Source organism: Vombatus ursinus, unplaced genomic scaffold, assembly GCF_900497805.2.
Source record: "Vombatus ursinus unplaced genomic scaffold, bare-nosed wombat genome assembly UNPS02014803.1, whole genome shotgun sequence".
Classification (NCBI taxonomy): Eukaryota; Metazoa; Chordata; class Mammalia; order Diprotodontia; family Vombatidae; genus Vombatus; species Vombatus ursinus.
In genome coordinates this window covers 606,465-622,168 of record NW_020954581.1, presented here as the reverse complement: position 1 = coordinate 622,168, position 15,704 = coordinate 606,465, and the positions used below count along the sequence as shown (strand labels likewise).

General features: G+C 36.4%; 1 protein-coding gene across 1 annotated transcript in view; it reads right to left on the bottom strand.

Annotated features, from left to right (window-relative positions):
• COL24A1 (collagen type XXIV alpha 1 chain) overlaps positions 1-15,704 on the bottom strand; it is a 369,727-nt gene that overhangs the window by 55,926 nt on the left and 298,097 nt on the right. Inside the window, exons 47-48 of the mRNA XM_027873950.1 lie at positions 6,022-6,075; positions 3,862-3,969 (exon numbers count right to left, since the gene is read on the bottom strand). Of these exons, the coding sequence (XP_027729751.1) occupies positions 3,862-3,969; positions 6,022-6,075 (162 nt within the window). The remainder of the gene's footprint in view (positions 1-3,861; positions 3,970-6,021; positions 6,076-15,704) is intronic.

Genomic DNA, 15,704 nt, shown 5'->3' with positions numbered 1-15,704 from the left:
AGTACCTGTGGTTTGTGAAAATTTCTACATGGTGTCCTTAATAGACTGGCAGAGAATTACATACCAGAAGAGCAGTGTGGTATGGTAGCCTTGGAGCATAGGAACTGGGTTTGAATGTTGGCATTGCTACTCATTACTTCTTTGACTTTGATCAAGGCACTTCAACTCTCAATTTCCTCTTCTATAAAACAAGGATGTTGGAAAATAGAATCTTTAAGGTCCCCTCTAGGGTGAAAGAGCTGACTCTAGTCTATGGTACTTTCATATATTTTTAGCATGGCAGCTGACTTTCTGACAGAGATAGCCTTAAGTGACTTTGCGATGATCATATAGCCAGTATGGGTCTGAAATAGAATTTGAACCCAAACCTTCCACTGACTATAAGGCCAGACTTCTCTCTGTCAGGTGGATGCCAAGGTGACTTAATTAGAAGCAGAACGAAGCAAAATGCAGGACAATAAGGGATGCGTTGCCATCTTTTCTCTCTTCACAACAGGTCGGAATCAGGATGAGGGTTAAGTGATTCTTCACTGTAGGATGATATTGCCACGTGAAGCAGCTGAGATTGGTTCTGATACACAATAAGGCTTTCTCATAAGGCATTGTGATGAGTTCCTCTGTGTCCTGTCTCCTTAGTCCTAGCGATATTATGTGGTGACTGAGGATACAGGTGGACTTAAGTGTCTATTCTCAGGTTTGTTAACATTGTAGTCTGTTCTGGGCTTAGCTCAAGAAGTTTGATTTGCTTTCCTCAACAGAGCCAACCAAAGAGTGACCTTCCAGCTTTGATGTGGTTCCAGAAGTGCCCCGATCTCCTAAATACCATTTATTTCAGCACCTTCCTGAATATTTTTCTCTGAGCCACAAATAACTGTCTGATTATCTCCCTTTTATAAACTGCTGGGTTGCTGAGGATGGATCCAGGGTATTTAGGGCAGTTCTGGTGATGGATCCTGCCAGGAGCCAGCATCTGACAATGAGTTGCCACATGGCTGCTTTTATGCAAGAACAAATGTTTTAGATTTCATAAGCCAACTCAATGTTCTCTTTACTTAGAAATTTTTGATCCTTCTTGTGGGAGCCTCTAGGTATCATCTACGGCCAAGAAGAAACTGTTTGTCACATTGAACTTTTGAATGACCTAATGCGGTAAGTAATTTACTACCCTGATGTGTAGCCAATGTTCTGATGAGTATCCCATATACCAAATAGCTGAAATTCTTCTTCAGCACATAAAATGCATGTAAATACACCATGCTGGTTTCTATTGTGCATATCTGGAATGTACTATCTGTATCCCAGTTGGAATATGTACCATTTCCTATTTCTGGTAAAGAAATGTATTTATTTGCTATTGCTAATATTTATAATTCCCCATTCAGTTTCATGTACATTATAACATTCACCAACTACGTGAACCATTTCCCTACTTGTCTGACAATAAGCAAACACAATGATTCTGGGAAGACTGGCATTTCCCTTACTTCACTCATCCAAACCATATAAAAGAAACTATAGAAGCCTAAACATAACAATACGCAAGTAAATGGCCTCACTTTAAGATAACCCACCATACATAATTGAGCTTATAATTGAGTATATAGTCTGGGTCCATTTTGGTTCCTATTCAAAGGGACTTATTACAAGAAATGCCCAACCAACCATGTTTAAAGATGGTTTCATTCTAATGTGGCCCAACTGCATGGGACCTGAAGACAAGTTATTGAGGTGTTTTAGTATGTCTGTCACGTCAGTTGCATCTCCCTATGTGTGTAATATTTCGAGTCGAAGTCTTTAAAATAATATTAATATTATTTATAGACAGAAGCAATTTCCCACATATGGATTGTAAAGAGGTTGAAAACTATATGACGACTAGTAAAAACTATTAGAATGGGGCCCGTATTAGAATCTGATTCTGGAGCATTTACATCTAGAATATTCCAATTATTTGGACCCCCTTCCTTGGGCAAATTAAGTAATTCAACGCAGGGAAAAAAGGGAAATTCCTTTAGGGTTTGAGGTTAGTTCTAGAAGTTTTGGGCAATTTTAGGTACCCGATAGATTTGCTGACTTCCTGACTAAAATAACAAAGAACCATCTTTTTGATATTCAGAATAGAGCGCAAAATCTCATAGTTGGAAAGGACCTGAGAGGCCATGTAGGTCTTCCTATATCTATACAGAGATGTCCCTTGTTAATTTCCCCAAGGAATGGATATCCAGTCTCTGTTTGAAGATCTGAAGTGGGAAGAGTCCTACCTCCCCAAATCATTTCATCATACTTTTTGATAGCTCTAATTGTTTGAAGGTTTTTCCTTACATTTAATTAAAACATTCCTCTCTTCAATTTCCAATCATTGTTCTTAGTTTGCTCTATGTGTCCAAACAGAAAAAGTCTAATCCTTCTCTTACTTGATAGACCTTCAAATAATTGAAGAGAATTATCATGGCATCCTCTGCCAACTCCTTCCCTCCCTGCCCCTCCCCCCTGCCACATCAAGTTTTCCCTTCTCCAGGGTAAACATTCCTATTTTTTTCAATGGATCCCTATATGACATAGTATCTTGTTAACCTTCCTCCATATGCTCACAAGATTATTAATGTCTGTCGAAAAATATTATTCCAAGAACTGGGTATAATACTCTAGAACAGCAGAAGTATCCTCTCCTGTGTTCTAGATGTGATGTCTCTCTTGATACAGACTAGAATGATATCAGTTTTTTTTTTTGGCTGCCATATCACATATTGACTCACCTGAGTTTGTAGGCCACCAAAATTTTCAGATCTTTTAAACTATTCCACAGCTGTACTGCTCTATGCCCTGCCCCATCTTGTATTTGCTAAGCTGATTTAAAATTTTTTAAATTTAGATTCAGGTGTAGGACTTTACATGTACCTTAATCTAATTTCATATTACTACCTTTGGTCTATCATTCTAACCTGCTAAGAACTCTGAATCCAATCTATTTGCTATCCCTCCAAGTTTTGCATTATCTGTGAAATTTATGCTGCAAAAATAAGAAAAGCATGCCTTTTATACCTTTGTCCAAGCCACTGATAAAAATGTACAATTAAGAGCCAAGGACAGATTCCCAGGGCATGCCACTGGAAGCCTTCCTTCTAGTTGACATTGAACCACAAACTAAGAAGAGTTAACCAGAGTAACAATTCGCATACTCATCAGGAAAATTTTTAGCAATTAACAGGGAAGTAGAACAAAACCAGAAAGCTTATGGAAATGGTATGATTATTGGTTTTTTGCTAAAAACAAATGTACATGAAATGTTATATTAGTTGGAATACAGAAAGGAAAATGTTGGGAAGAAAGAAGGAAGCTATGTTATTACACCAAAATTGAATGAACACTGAGGAAATCTTTGCACAGTCCTTGAACAGTACCAAAACTATGAAAATTAAAGGAAAATGATTTTTGGCAGAACTCATTTTGAATTTTTGCCCCAAACCAAAGTGTTCCATAAATAGTCCAAGTAGATAAAGCCCAACACTGCCAGGTTGAGTTGCCCCTTAATTTGTTATTTTAGCATTCTGACTGAAATTTTTATATGTACCAAATGGCTTAAATTATTTACATGGGGGGGGTAGGGGAACTCTGTGTAATGGTATTATATAGTAGTATATCCAGGATAATGTTCTCTCTGACCTTCTTTAGAAATTAACTTGACATCACCCCAGACAGATGTCCAGAAATAACTATTAAAAGATTGATTGGTTTAATCTGAGATAGTGCCAAAGCAAAGAAATATAGATAATATGTTCATGTTTTAGAAATGGAGCCTTTGTACATAAGTTTTAATAATATATTTTTTTAAAAAGACAAAGTGATAGTTAAGTGACTCACAGGAAGTCCTGGTCTTCCCGGTAGCCCAACTTTTCCAGAGCTTCCAAGGATGCCTTCTGCTCCATGGTATCCTGGCTCACCTTTTTGTCCTGGTGGGCCCATGAGTCCCTTGACAAATCAAATAATTACACAGGTTACATACATATACACAATACAGATGACTAGATGCCCAATTCTATATTCATCAATAAGTGGAGTCTATTTGAGTGGATCTGTTCCATGACAAATCCCAAACAATCCCAGAAAGCTAGTAACAAATTGGAAAATTGTGGAATGAATCCAAAAGTTCAAGTTTCTGTCATAAGGTTTTCCTAACCAAGAAATGTTATGCCAATTATCAGTGTTTATTTAACTCTTTCAGTTTTGATACTATTTGCCTGATAATTCCACTTGTCCCAAGTCTATGTTTAAATTTCCCAAGGAGAACATAATGGCTCCATGTTACAGCTGAGCCAGGACATCTGTCAAGAAGCTTTCTTCCCCCATTCCTAGAAAAATCTTTTATCTCCAATCTTCAGGATCTTTCTCTTTGGTGAAAGCTTCCCTGGTTCTTTCAGTTGAAAGCATTCTTTCCTTCCTCAATTTTTCTTAGACCTCTTTGGGATCTTTTCTTTGTATTCCTTCCCCCTTCACCATATCCTTATATCATATGTATCTATGTACATATTGGACTCTCACCCTCCTGCCCACTATTCCAAAGTAATGGAAACTCTTTGAGATTAGGGACTATGGCATTTTTATCTTTATATCTTCAGCATCTAGCACAGTACTTCAGAAATACTTGCTGAACTGGACTGAATTCTTCATCTTCAGAAATGATTCCTTGTGGTGACGTTCCTATAATCCTCAGAAATTAGAAATCAGGACTTTTTCTCATTGTCCTTTTGGATCAGACATATTAAAAGACTAAGAAATGGCCTATCAATGTCAGTATCTCTCTGTAGTTCTATCTAATATAGCCTATGTGTTTTGGATCTAAGTTTATTTTTTTTTTTTGCTTAAATACTATCCTACAAATCCTTTCAAGGGACAATCTATGGCTACATCTAGCCTTTGGCTAAGGTAGATGGGTAGGAAGTCTTTACTGAGCCAGGCAATACACATCTGTTTAGCCAGCTGAGGTTATTGGTGGTTAATGTGAAAATCATCTTTGCCTTGTGAGAGAAGATTAGAAAATGGAAGGAATTTATGTCCTAGCCCACTTTGTCTTATTTTCTGGGGAAACAAGAAGTTGAGACCTTAAATTCAAAATCCATCTTGTGTCTCCAGCATGTTATTACTAGACACTTTTGTTATTTAGTACCATGAAGAAATCTCTGGTCTTGACTCCTTGCCCCTACCTCAGTCCCTCCCCTAACCTGGCCATAGTTCTAAGTTCTCTGCTCTGCAGGCAGAATAAGGACAAAGCACTTGTGTACCCTAGGCAAGGTTCAAAATCTGTGCCCTTGAGTGTTATTTCCTTTACTGTGCAAACACACAAGATGATTTAATATAAAACAAATGGGCATGTGCTAGAGAGGAAAATTTTCTAACATATAAAATATATGCACTTATAAAAAAAGTTTTATTTAAAAACCAGTCATCCTGCTCTTTGCTGTATTGCTCCTTAGAATGTTGCTTCCTTCCCCAGCCCTGGTCCTTGTTCAGCTCCAAAGGATGCTTCCTATAGGCTTTCTGTCATTTGGTCAATGGATCTCCTCTAGTTTATCACATAGTTCTAAAGTGAGTTAATCTTCAGGTGACAGTTGAGTCCTTGGGATTCTGGTCCTTGGGTTCAAAGGCCAAACCTCTATTTTCAAAGAGGAGACCATCTTTCCAGGCTAGGAGGTCATTGATTGACCCTTCTGGATTTTGACCTCAGACTTTTCCCACAGTATAATTATATAAGGGATTGTTATAGTTGTCATTAAACTTTTCTGTTATTCTGAAGTTATCAACTTTATTTGGAAACAAGAGAGCAGGGGCAGCTAGGTGGCGTAGTGGATAAAGTATCGGCCATGAAGTCAGGAGGACCTGAGTTCAAATCCAGCCTCAGATCAAACACTTGACACTTAACTAGCTGTGTGACCCTGGGCAAGTCACTTAACCCCAATTGCCTAAAGGAAAACAAAAAGAAAAAGAAAAGAAACAAGAGAGCAATGAGAGACACTTGCTACTTACAGGAACCCCATGTTTCCCAGATGGACCAGGCGCTCCTTTCTTCCCTTTTGGACCCTAAAAATGTCAAGCATATTTATCAGTTGGTTAAAATAAGGATAATTGAGCAAAAGCTTTGAAGGACTATACACAGGGCTTCAAGGAGATCTTAGGTTTGCTTCTCAACTTTACTCCTGACTAGCAGGGACTAGTCTCTTCCTCTCTGGGCCTCTGTTTCCTCATCTGTAAAATAAAGGGATTGTATTGGATGATCACTGAGGTCCCTTCCAATTCTGACATTCTATGATGCTAAAAAATTCAGTTGAAGGGAAATTGAACGGATTATTTGAAGTGCATGATTTCATTCATGCTGGATTTCTTTCCCACTCTTAGCCTTAGCCTTCAAAAACAAATGAATGTTCTGCCGTTTTCCATTCTTTTTTTCTGATTTTCAACAGTTCAAGAAAAAGATCTTCATTATCCATAGAACTCTTTCCTTTTCTTTAAATGTTTGGAGGCTTCTAATTAAAATGGTTTCAGCAACAGCTGGTCTGTGAAGATAGCAAAGAACTTGGGTCTACCCTCCCAAAGCATGCCACTGATCTGATGACATTCTTGTGATTTTAAAAAAGAAACATGTGGGATACATTGCTATTTGAATGATATTTCTCAGAGTACTTGTCAAAAGCACTTAGGACAATCCCAGGGTGGTGAGAAGAGCACTGTACTAGAAATGAAGAAACTTGGGTTCGAGCACCAGTTCTCTCGTTTTATAAATAGCCTTGTAACTTTGGCCAGTCACTTTACCACCTCGAGCCTCAGTTTACTGCTTTTGAAGGTCCCTTTTTGCTCTAAGTTTCATGATTCTGAGCAATTGCAAATATACGATAAACCTCAAGAAAAGTAAGCAGTGATTGCAAAGAGCTGGCTTTGCTTCATCAATAATAACATTAATGACAATATCTAGTATTAATGTAACACTTTAAGGCTTACAAAATGCTTTACATATATTATTTCATTTGATCCTCATAATTCTGTGAAGAAAAGAAGGAAGAAGGAAGGAAAGAAACAAGCATTTATTAAGTGCCTCCTATGTGCCAAGCATCGTGTTAAACACTTTACAAAGATGATCTTATATTATCCTCACAACAACCTTGGGAGGTAAATACTATTATCATTCCTATTTTACAGATGAGGAAATTGTGGCAGAGGCTGTAACTTGGCCGCGATCAAACAGCTATTTGGTAAATAAATGTCTGAGATGGGTCTTAAACTCGTGCCTTTTCTGACTCCAAGTCCAGAGTTCTACCCAACGTATTACCTAACCCATTCAACAGGTTATTCCTGATAAATCTCATTTCCATTTTTCTGCACATAAATTATTAAACTGGCAGGTCAGGGGAATAATGTCAGTATAGCTTACTTAGATTTTAGTGAAACATTTGGAAAAAAAGAAAAATGGCTAAATATAAAGTATTATATTTGGGCTTAAAAAGTCAGGCTCAAGTACAGGAGAAGGAAGACATGGCTAGCTAGGAGTCAGCTAGCATTTGGGGGAAGAAAGATCTGGGGGTTTTAGTGGACTACAAGCTCAAAAGGAGGGCCTCAAACATAGAAGGCACTTAATAAGTGCTCGTTTATTGCATCCTTGCTTTCTTTCGCTTTGCAAAAGATCAAAGAGATAGTCAATGATGAACCCAGATATACTGAGTCCAAATCTTGTGCTTTGTCTCCTTCCACATCCCATCTTTTAAGATAAGTAGGAAGTGGTGCAGTAGATAGAGTGTTGGGTCTGGAGTCTGGAGGACCTGAGTTCAAATTTGACCTCAGACACTTATTAGCTGTGTGACCTTGGGCAAGTCACTTAATCCTGTTTGCCTCAGTTTCCTTACCTGTAAAATGAACTGGAGACAGAAATGGCAAAGCACTCCAGTATCTTTGCCAAGAAAACCTCAAATGGCGTCGTGACTTAAAATCGATTCAATAACAACTGAAGAATAAACCAGTTAGGACAGTAGGCATAGTAATGCTAACTGTGATTTTAAAACTATACAGACTCTTATAAGACACAATAACAATAGCTCACATTTGTATAGTATTTTATAGTTTTCACAATTTTTTTTCTCACAACTCTCGGAGTTAGGAAGTGCATCATTTTTTTTTTCATGTAAGTAAATATTGAAAGTATTATATGTATAGGAACCAGTGGAGCCTGAGCTGGAATCTATGCTTTCTGCCTCTATATGATTCTCTTCCCCATTAACTAAGCTACAGCTGACCTTGATTAAACTAAATTAAAATTTAATACTGGGTAGAACGGATCTATTTGCCAGTAGATTTCAGATCCAGCAAAATGAGAAGAAGATTTATTGTCATATGGAGCTATAGAAGAGGATTGATTGGGTTGCTGTCACCAGAAATACATAAGCTACTGCTCAACTTATATAAAAAATTTAAAATAACCTTCACTTAAAACCTTCTATGCTCCTTTTAAGCTGCTTTCTTCCTGTTATTTTATTGGAACACTCCATGAATCAAGGGGTACCTCTTTATTTTCTCATTAATCTTATAATGGATAATAATTACGTGTACAGGATTGTGTTTCTTACTTTACATAGCTACCCTTGAAGAATTTATCATAGATCATGGGCTGTATTAAAAACAGTCAAACTTAAAGTCACATTTTAAAAAGTGAGGCTTCACCGATTTATTGTAATGTCTCTTCTCTGTGCTTAAAGCAGTCTCTTGATTCCCTCAGATAATATTTATATGTCTTTTAATCCCTTACTCCTGTTCTTCTCTGGTTGGTTCTAAAGGAGAACTGTAATAATAGTTCACATTTATCTAATACTTTTGGGTTTGTGTAGTAATTTTCCTTTGGCAACAGCCCAAGGTTGGTAGATGGCAATTCTGTTATCTCAATTATGTGTTAGTTCTATTAGACTTTCTAAGGGAAACTATGATAAAATCAAACATGAATTCAGAAAGATCACAACAAGCTTTCTGTTTTAACTAATGAATTTCTGCTCCTCAAATCCTTGTTTTTTTAAAGGAAGAAGGCAGGGCACAAATCATACAAATAATTTATTAAACTTTTTTCATATATTTAAAATCATAGTTTTGGTTTCAGGGAAATCATTGAATTCTGATTCTCTTTCCAAATATATTGATCTTGCAACTGGTTTTGAATTGCTCTCATTCTTCCTTCTCAGATACTCACATACTAAGTGATAACTGAATGAGTGATCTATCTAAATGGAATGAATATTTAGTTTTTGTTTATATTCAAATCTACAACGAAAATAGTCTTAGTGAACTTGGATACAACAATGGAAACACCTGGGGTTACCATTTTGGTTCAAACACTGACTATGTTACCTTGGGTAAGTCACTGAAAACTTTATGCTTCAGTTTTCTAACCTGTAAACCAAAGGGTGAGGGGATAGAATAGTAAGTTTCCTTCCAGTTTATTGTTCAGTTGTTTTAGTCATCTCTGACTCTTTGTGACCCCACTTGGGGTTTTCTTGGCAAAGATACTGGAGTGGTTTGTCATTTACTTCTCCAGCTCATTTTATAGATGAGGAAACTGAGGCAAACTGGGTTAAGTGACCTGCTTAGGGTCTTACAGCTAGTAAGTGTCTGAAGCCAAATTTGAACTCAGGAAGATAAGTCTTCCTGACTTCAGGCCTAGCATTCTACCCACCGTGCCACCTTGCTGACCTAGCTTTGATATTATATTATTCTTAAAAAAATTAGAAATTTTATGAGAGGAAAACAATGAACATAAGAGGGCAGACCTAATTCCTATTAGGTTAGGGCTCATCAGGTTACTGTAGATGTAGGTACTTAATCTGAGAGTAGGTAGGCATCCATAAATGAGTCATTCATTCAACAAACATTGATTAAGCTTCTACTATGTGCAATGAACAGTATGTTAGCAATTCATTATAATAAATAAGTGCTGGTTTTTCCATTTTAAATTTTAATAGCACTTGGAACCATATTCACAGGAGGAAAAAAAACATCTAGAAGATTGGGGAAGGCCATCTACTGAGTAGAAAGAGACAAACTCTTAGCAACATACAGAATGCCATTAGAACAGAGACATTCATTCAAGTTTTGAGAGATTGGTTGTAGCTGATGTTTGGTGGCTTGTAGTCTCATTATTTTCCCATTATTTTGAGGCAGGTTTCATATTCCCAAGTACTTATGTTAAAGAGCGATAGATGCAGTACACATTCATGGCTAAAATCCAATTCAAAATCTGTGTAAGCCTACAAGAATTCTATGTCCATTTATACACATCACTTCATTAAAATGAAGTCAACCCCAAAGAGCTAAGCCTGAGTGTTTTTCCAGGAAGAATATGTTAAGTGGGTTTTTATTTGATGGATAAACATGAATATTATTTAAGCCATTTCATAGAAGGAAAAGTTTTTTTTCCCAAAGAGATTTATAACATTTGAGGTAAAAAATGATCTATCAGCTCCCCAATAACACATATTTTTAGTATTAGGTCATTGCAAGATTCTAGTCGTTTTCTATCCCATTCATTCCTGTGGTTGTCAGGCATTTAAGGGATAGCAGTGAATCTGACACACCCTCAGTCACCATATGCTCAGGCCTAGTAATGTAGTTTGTACTAACTGTAGGAAAGGCCAGTAGGAATGTATGAAAAGTCTAATTTATAGAATAGTAGCATACCCAAGATTTTATAGATTACACAGTATAGAGGATGCACAGTGTAATAGATAGAACTATTTTTCTAGTCCCGTGTCTCATGCATGGTAGCTATGTCACCATGGCCAAATCACCTCACTTCTCAATTCCCTGGGGAGATCTTTTAATTATAAGTGATAGTGAATTGCTGTTGTACATTGATGGAAGAAACTCATCTGATTTCACTATGATGAAATCAGGAGTCTAGATATTCTGTCTCTTTCCCTCCCCATCCCAATAGTGTCCCTAAAAATCATACTTTCATGCCTAGTCATGGGATGGAGGTGACTTGGGTTCTTGAAGACTGTATCATTGGAGCAGAAAACTCTGGCTTGATCAACCACGCTGAAAAGAAACATAGAATACTGTTTCCAGAATGTCAGCTACCTGAGGAATAGCCTACGGAAGTATAGAAAGACTCTTCATAAGTAGGTTAGATACTAGGTGATGATTTTTTTTCAGTGATGGCAACTCACAAAAAAGAAAATTATAAACTATCCCCCAGTCCTATGCATACTTCAGGTTGAAAACTGACAGAGGCAGAGTAGCAGGAAAGGTGGCAGATGGTATTAAGAATCACATAGACTTTTCATCCATTTAAAAACATTTATTGACATTCTAAATGTGAGATCCTTGCCGAACAAGTCAATGAATGAGTAGATGAACAGAATCATTTCCATACTGACATTCTCATTAAAAATGAAACCTGAATATAAATGGATATTTTAGCCAAATGGAAACTCTCAGGTCCTCCTTGAAGATGCAAATAAAGGAATTAGTGGAATTTATGTCATTTTGTATCCAAAGGAAACAACTCCCTCCATCATTCCCTGAGCTATTTGGTTGTCATGTAGTACTCCATAAATCTTTTACTGCTCTTGGACTTTTTAAGATTTTTATCAATGTCTTGGATAAAGGTATAGATGGTACACAGATGATGACACAAAACTGAGAGAGGTAGCTAATAGGCTGGAAGAGAGGGTTAGGATTCAAAAGGATTTTGATGAGCTAGAATATTGTGCCAAAGCAAATAAGATGAAATTCAATTGGGATAAATATTGGGCACAAAAATCAGCTTCACAAGTATAAGATGGGGAAAGCATGGATCAGTAGGATTTATTCTGAAAAAAATATCTTGGGGTTTTAGTGGACTGCAATCTCAATATTAGCAATATGTTGTGGCAGCCAAAATAAAATGATATAATATTAATAATGTATTTAGGACTGTGTCTGGAACATAGCAGGTGCTTAATAAATTCTTGTTTCCTTTCCCACCCCCTCCAAAAAAAAAGAGTTAACATTATCAAGAGGAGATGGTTCTACTCTACCTTCATCAGACCTCATGTAGAGTACTGTGTTCATTTCTGGACACTATGGTTAAAGAAAGAAGAATATTGATCAACTGGACAATATACAATAGAGGATAAACTGGAAGGTGAAGGGCTTTGGTTCCAGGACATCTGAGACTCAGTTGAAGGAATTAGGCATACTCATCCTGGAGAAGAGAAGACTTAAGGTAGGAGGAGTATGATAGCTGCCCTCAAGTATGTGAAGGGCTGTCAAATGAGGGAGGAATTAGACTTTGACCTCAGAGGACACAATCAGGAGTAATGGGTGGATATGGTAAAGAGATGAATTTAGGCTTGATGCCTACAAAAACTTCCTAAGCCGTTAGAGCTGTTCAGAAGTGGAATGGAAAAATGGTGGGCTCCTGCTCCTTGGAAATCCTTAAGCAGAGGCAAGATGACTATTTATGGTGGAGATCCCTTGGGGACATTTGTTGGACTAGATCACTGTTGAGGTCCCTTTCAGCTCTCAGATTCCGGGCTTCTTGCAGAGGTAAAAAGACCATGCCCATAAAGGTAGCCTGCATTCTAACATCTATTGTAGAGGATAACAAAGTAGATAAATTATGTGAAAACTTTGATAAGACCTTCCAAATAAAATCAACATATACTTTACTACTCTACTTAGAGGCATATGGTGGGGCAGTGGAGAAAGTGAGCACTGTACCTGGAGTCAAGAAGACTCAAGTTTAAATCCAGCCTCAGATACCTACTAACTGTGTGACCCTAGGGAAGTCATTTAACCTCTGTCTGCCTCAGTGTCATCATCTATAAAATAGGAATAATAATAGCACTTATTTTTCAGGGTTGTTTTGAAGAAAAATTTGTAAAGTGCTTTGCAAACCTTAAAGTACTACATACATGTTAGCTATTGTTATTTAATATTTGATGACTTCAAAACAATGATGAGTAAAGGGGAAAATGGCAAAATGTGTTAAAAAACAGAAATCAGAATAAGGAAATATAAGAGGCTAAATAATCTACACAGAAAGTTATAGATATAGATATCCTTTATATCTTATGTTATCTCCTTATGTTACATAAGATATATATATATGTATGTATATATAAAAATATCCTTTTTCCTGTGAAAAATATGTCCACTGCCTTCCAACTTTCTCCTCAAAGAAAATATTCTCTCTCTATAGATCTCTATGCACATATATAATGAATGCTCTTTATATTTCCTGTATATGTAATGATTACTTGTGATTATGTTATTTATGTATATTACATACAATACTTAGTATATAATAAGTACATAATGAATAGTTTTCATTATATATAACATATATAATATATATTACATACAATACCTTCTACGTATGGAATATATATAATTATATATAAAGCATTAATTACACAAAACATAAATATATACATAAATATGCATGTATATATGTAATACTTTATTCAGAGAGAGAGTTGGAAGGCAGTTGATATGGTGAGCAATGAACAATATCACAAAAAAGGAAATTCACTTCATGCTAACACAGGAAAAGACTAGTTATTGATGTGAGTCAGTGCTGAGTTGGATATTCCTTTACAGATCATAGACTTGATAGAGCAAAAATCAAAATCAAGGCCAAAAGGATAAAGATAAAGATAAAGATAAGTTATGGCATACAGCTCAAACCCAATGTGTTTAAATAAACTATTGGTGCTTAATGATGGGAAATAGAAAAAAAAGAACGGACATCACCATCAACTATCACAGTTTCCTATGGAAGTTTGACTGATACAAAACAATTGCCCTAACAAGAAGTACCAAAGATACACTTGATCTTCCAGGAAACACTTGATTTCCTTGATAAATAGTGAGGCATGGAAGATAAGAGTGAAGCCAGTGTAGAGTTTACATTAATTTGTAAAATGTTATGAATAAGAATGTTGGAAGATTGTAAGACATCAAGGATTATCAAACAACATGTAGTCATAGAGATGAGCCTACAGTAAAATTCTAAAATGTAGCCTGGATCCAAGTCAAGTGAACTTTCATTTTTTGAACTTTTACTTTATAAAAAATAGTCTGTTAAGATTTTCCAAGGGTTACAAATAGATTTGTGAAATAGATAAAAGATCCAGAAGCACTGAGACGTAGTGTGTTGTGGTAAAGTGTTGGTTTTGGAACCAGGAAGAATTGGATTTGAATCCTGCTTCTGACATACCCTTTTAGTATCTCAAGCAATTTTCTAAAACTAGAATTTGCCTACAAGCTACTGATCTGCATTGATGGATAGAGGATCTCGCAACTCTGATGAAATAAAAGATCTAATTCAAAGGAGGAAATATATATATATGTATATGTTTTACATATAATAGTCTACAAAGATTATACTGTGTATTCTTAGGAAATTCTAAAATTGCTTCTATGTACTTACCTTGAAGGTGATAATTTTTCCCCCTCTCTCTACTCTCACTTTTTTCCTCATGCATCTACTATAATGGATTCCCTTAAGAAAGTTACTGAATTTTTTGGGCCTCTCTTTCCTCATTGAAAAAAATGAGAGTGCCGTTCTAGGTGGGCCTTTAGAAGGACAAATTCTATATTTCTGGGATCCAATGATGCATGCTTAAGAAGGGTAACATGCAGCTGAAGAAGGATGAAGTTGGGTGTTGACAGGGCTACCAGAAACCCCAGCCAAACCACAATTTGGACAATATTGCTTAAAAGTATATCTTCAGTTATACTGAGAAGTCAATGTGTTGCTCACATGGGAAAACCATGGGTATAATCCATCACTGACTGAAGCACATAAAAAGTAGGATGATTTTATTTATATAGCATTTCAACTGTAGAAATAAGGATATATGACAATATAACATCTGAAGTGGGAAAAAGAAGGCCTGAAGAGTGTGTACCCCTTGATGACGGTCACATGATCAGCCATACAATCAAAGTCACAGAATCTCAGAATTGGAACGGATCTCAGAAGTCACCTCGTCTACCTTGCACATGACCAACAGTCCCTTCTACAATATTGCTCGTAAGTGGTTAATCAGATTCCACTCAAAACTCTCTAGTAAGCGAGACCCAGAAGAGTGAATGATTTGACCAAGGTCACATAGGTATCAGGTAGCAAAACTGTGCTGCGAACTAAGTTACTTCCATTCTATTGTATGTTTAGGGAAGTGCTTCAGTTTGGTAGAAGTTGAAGATGTTTGAAGGGGTGTAGGAGTATGTATGTGTATATGTTTGTTTGTGTGTGTGTGTGTGTATAGCTCTGTGAGATCATTATATTAAGATATTCATAAGGGAAATCTTAGAAGAAATGGTAATTCAAAATTTCTAGCCTTTGAAACCAGAGTCCTACTGGGGGCAAAGTGGTAATGAGCTGTCATACATGCGGCAGAGACCAGTCAACAACGTCAAGTTGGCACGAATAAATTTCCACTGAATTCATTGGGGAAAAGGCCTAATCCAACAAAACTAATGGATTTTTTAAACTATATGATGCTAAGTAACCTATTTACATTATTAAAAAAACTGTAATCTTACTTAAATTTTTTATATTATTTCTTTATAAATCTATTTATCTTTTTTTAAAACACCTTTTCAATCAATTGGATTAATATTGCTTAGGAGCCAGTGTTCACAGTATTCTATAGGAATTGATGGAAATACAAAACATTCAGCCAAAT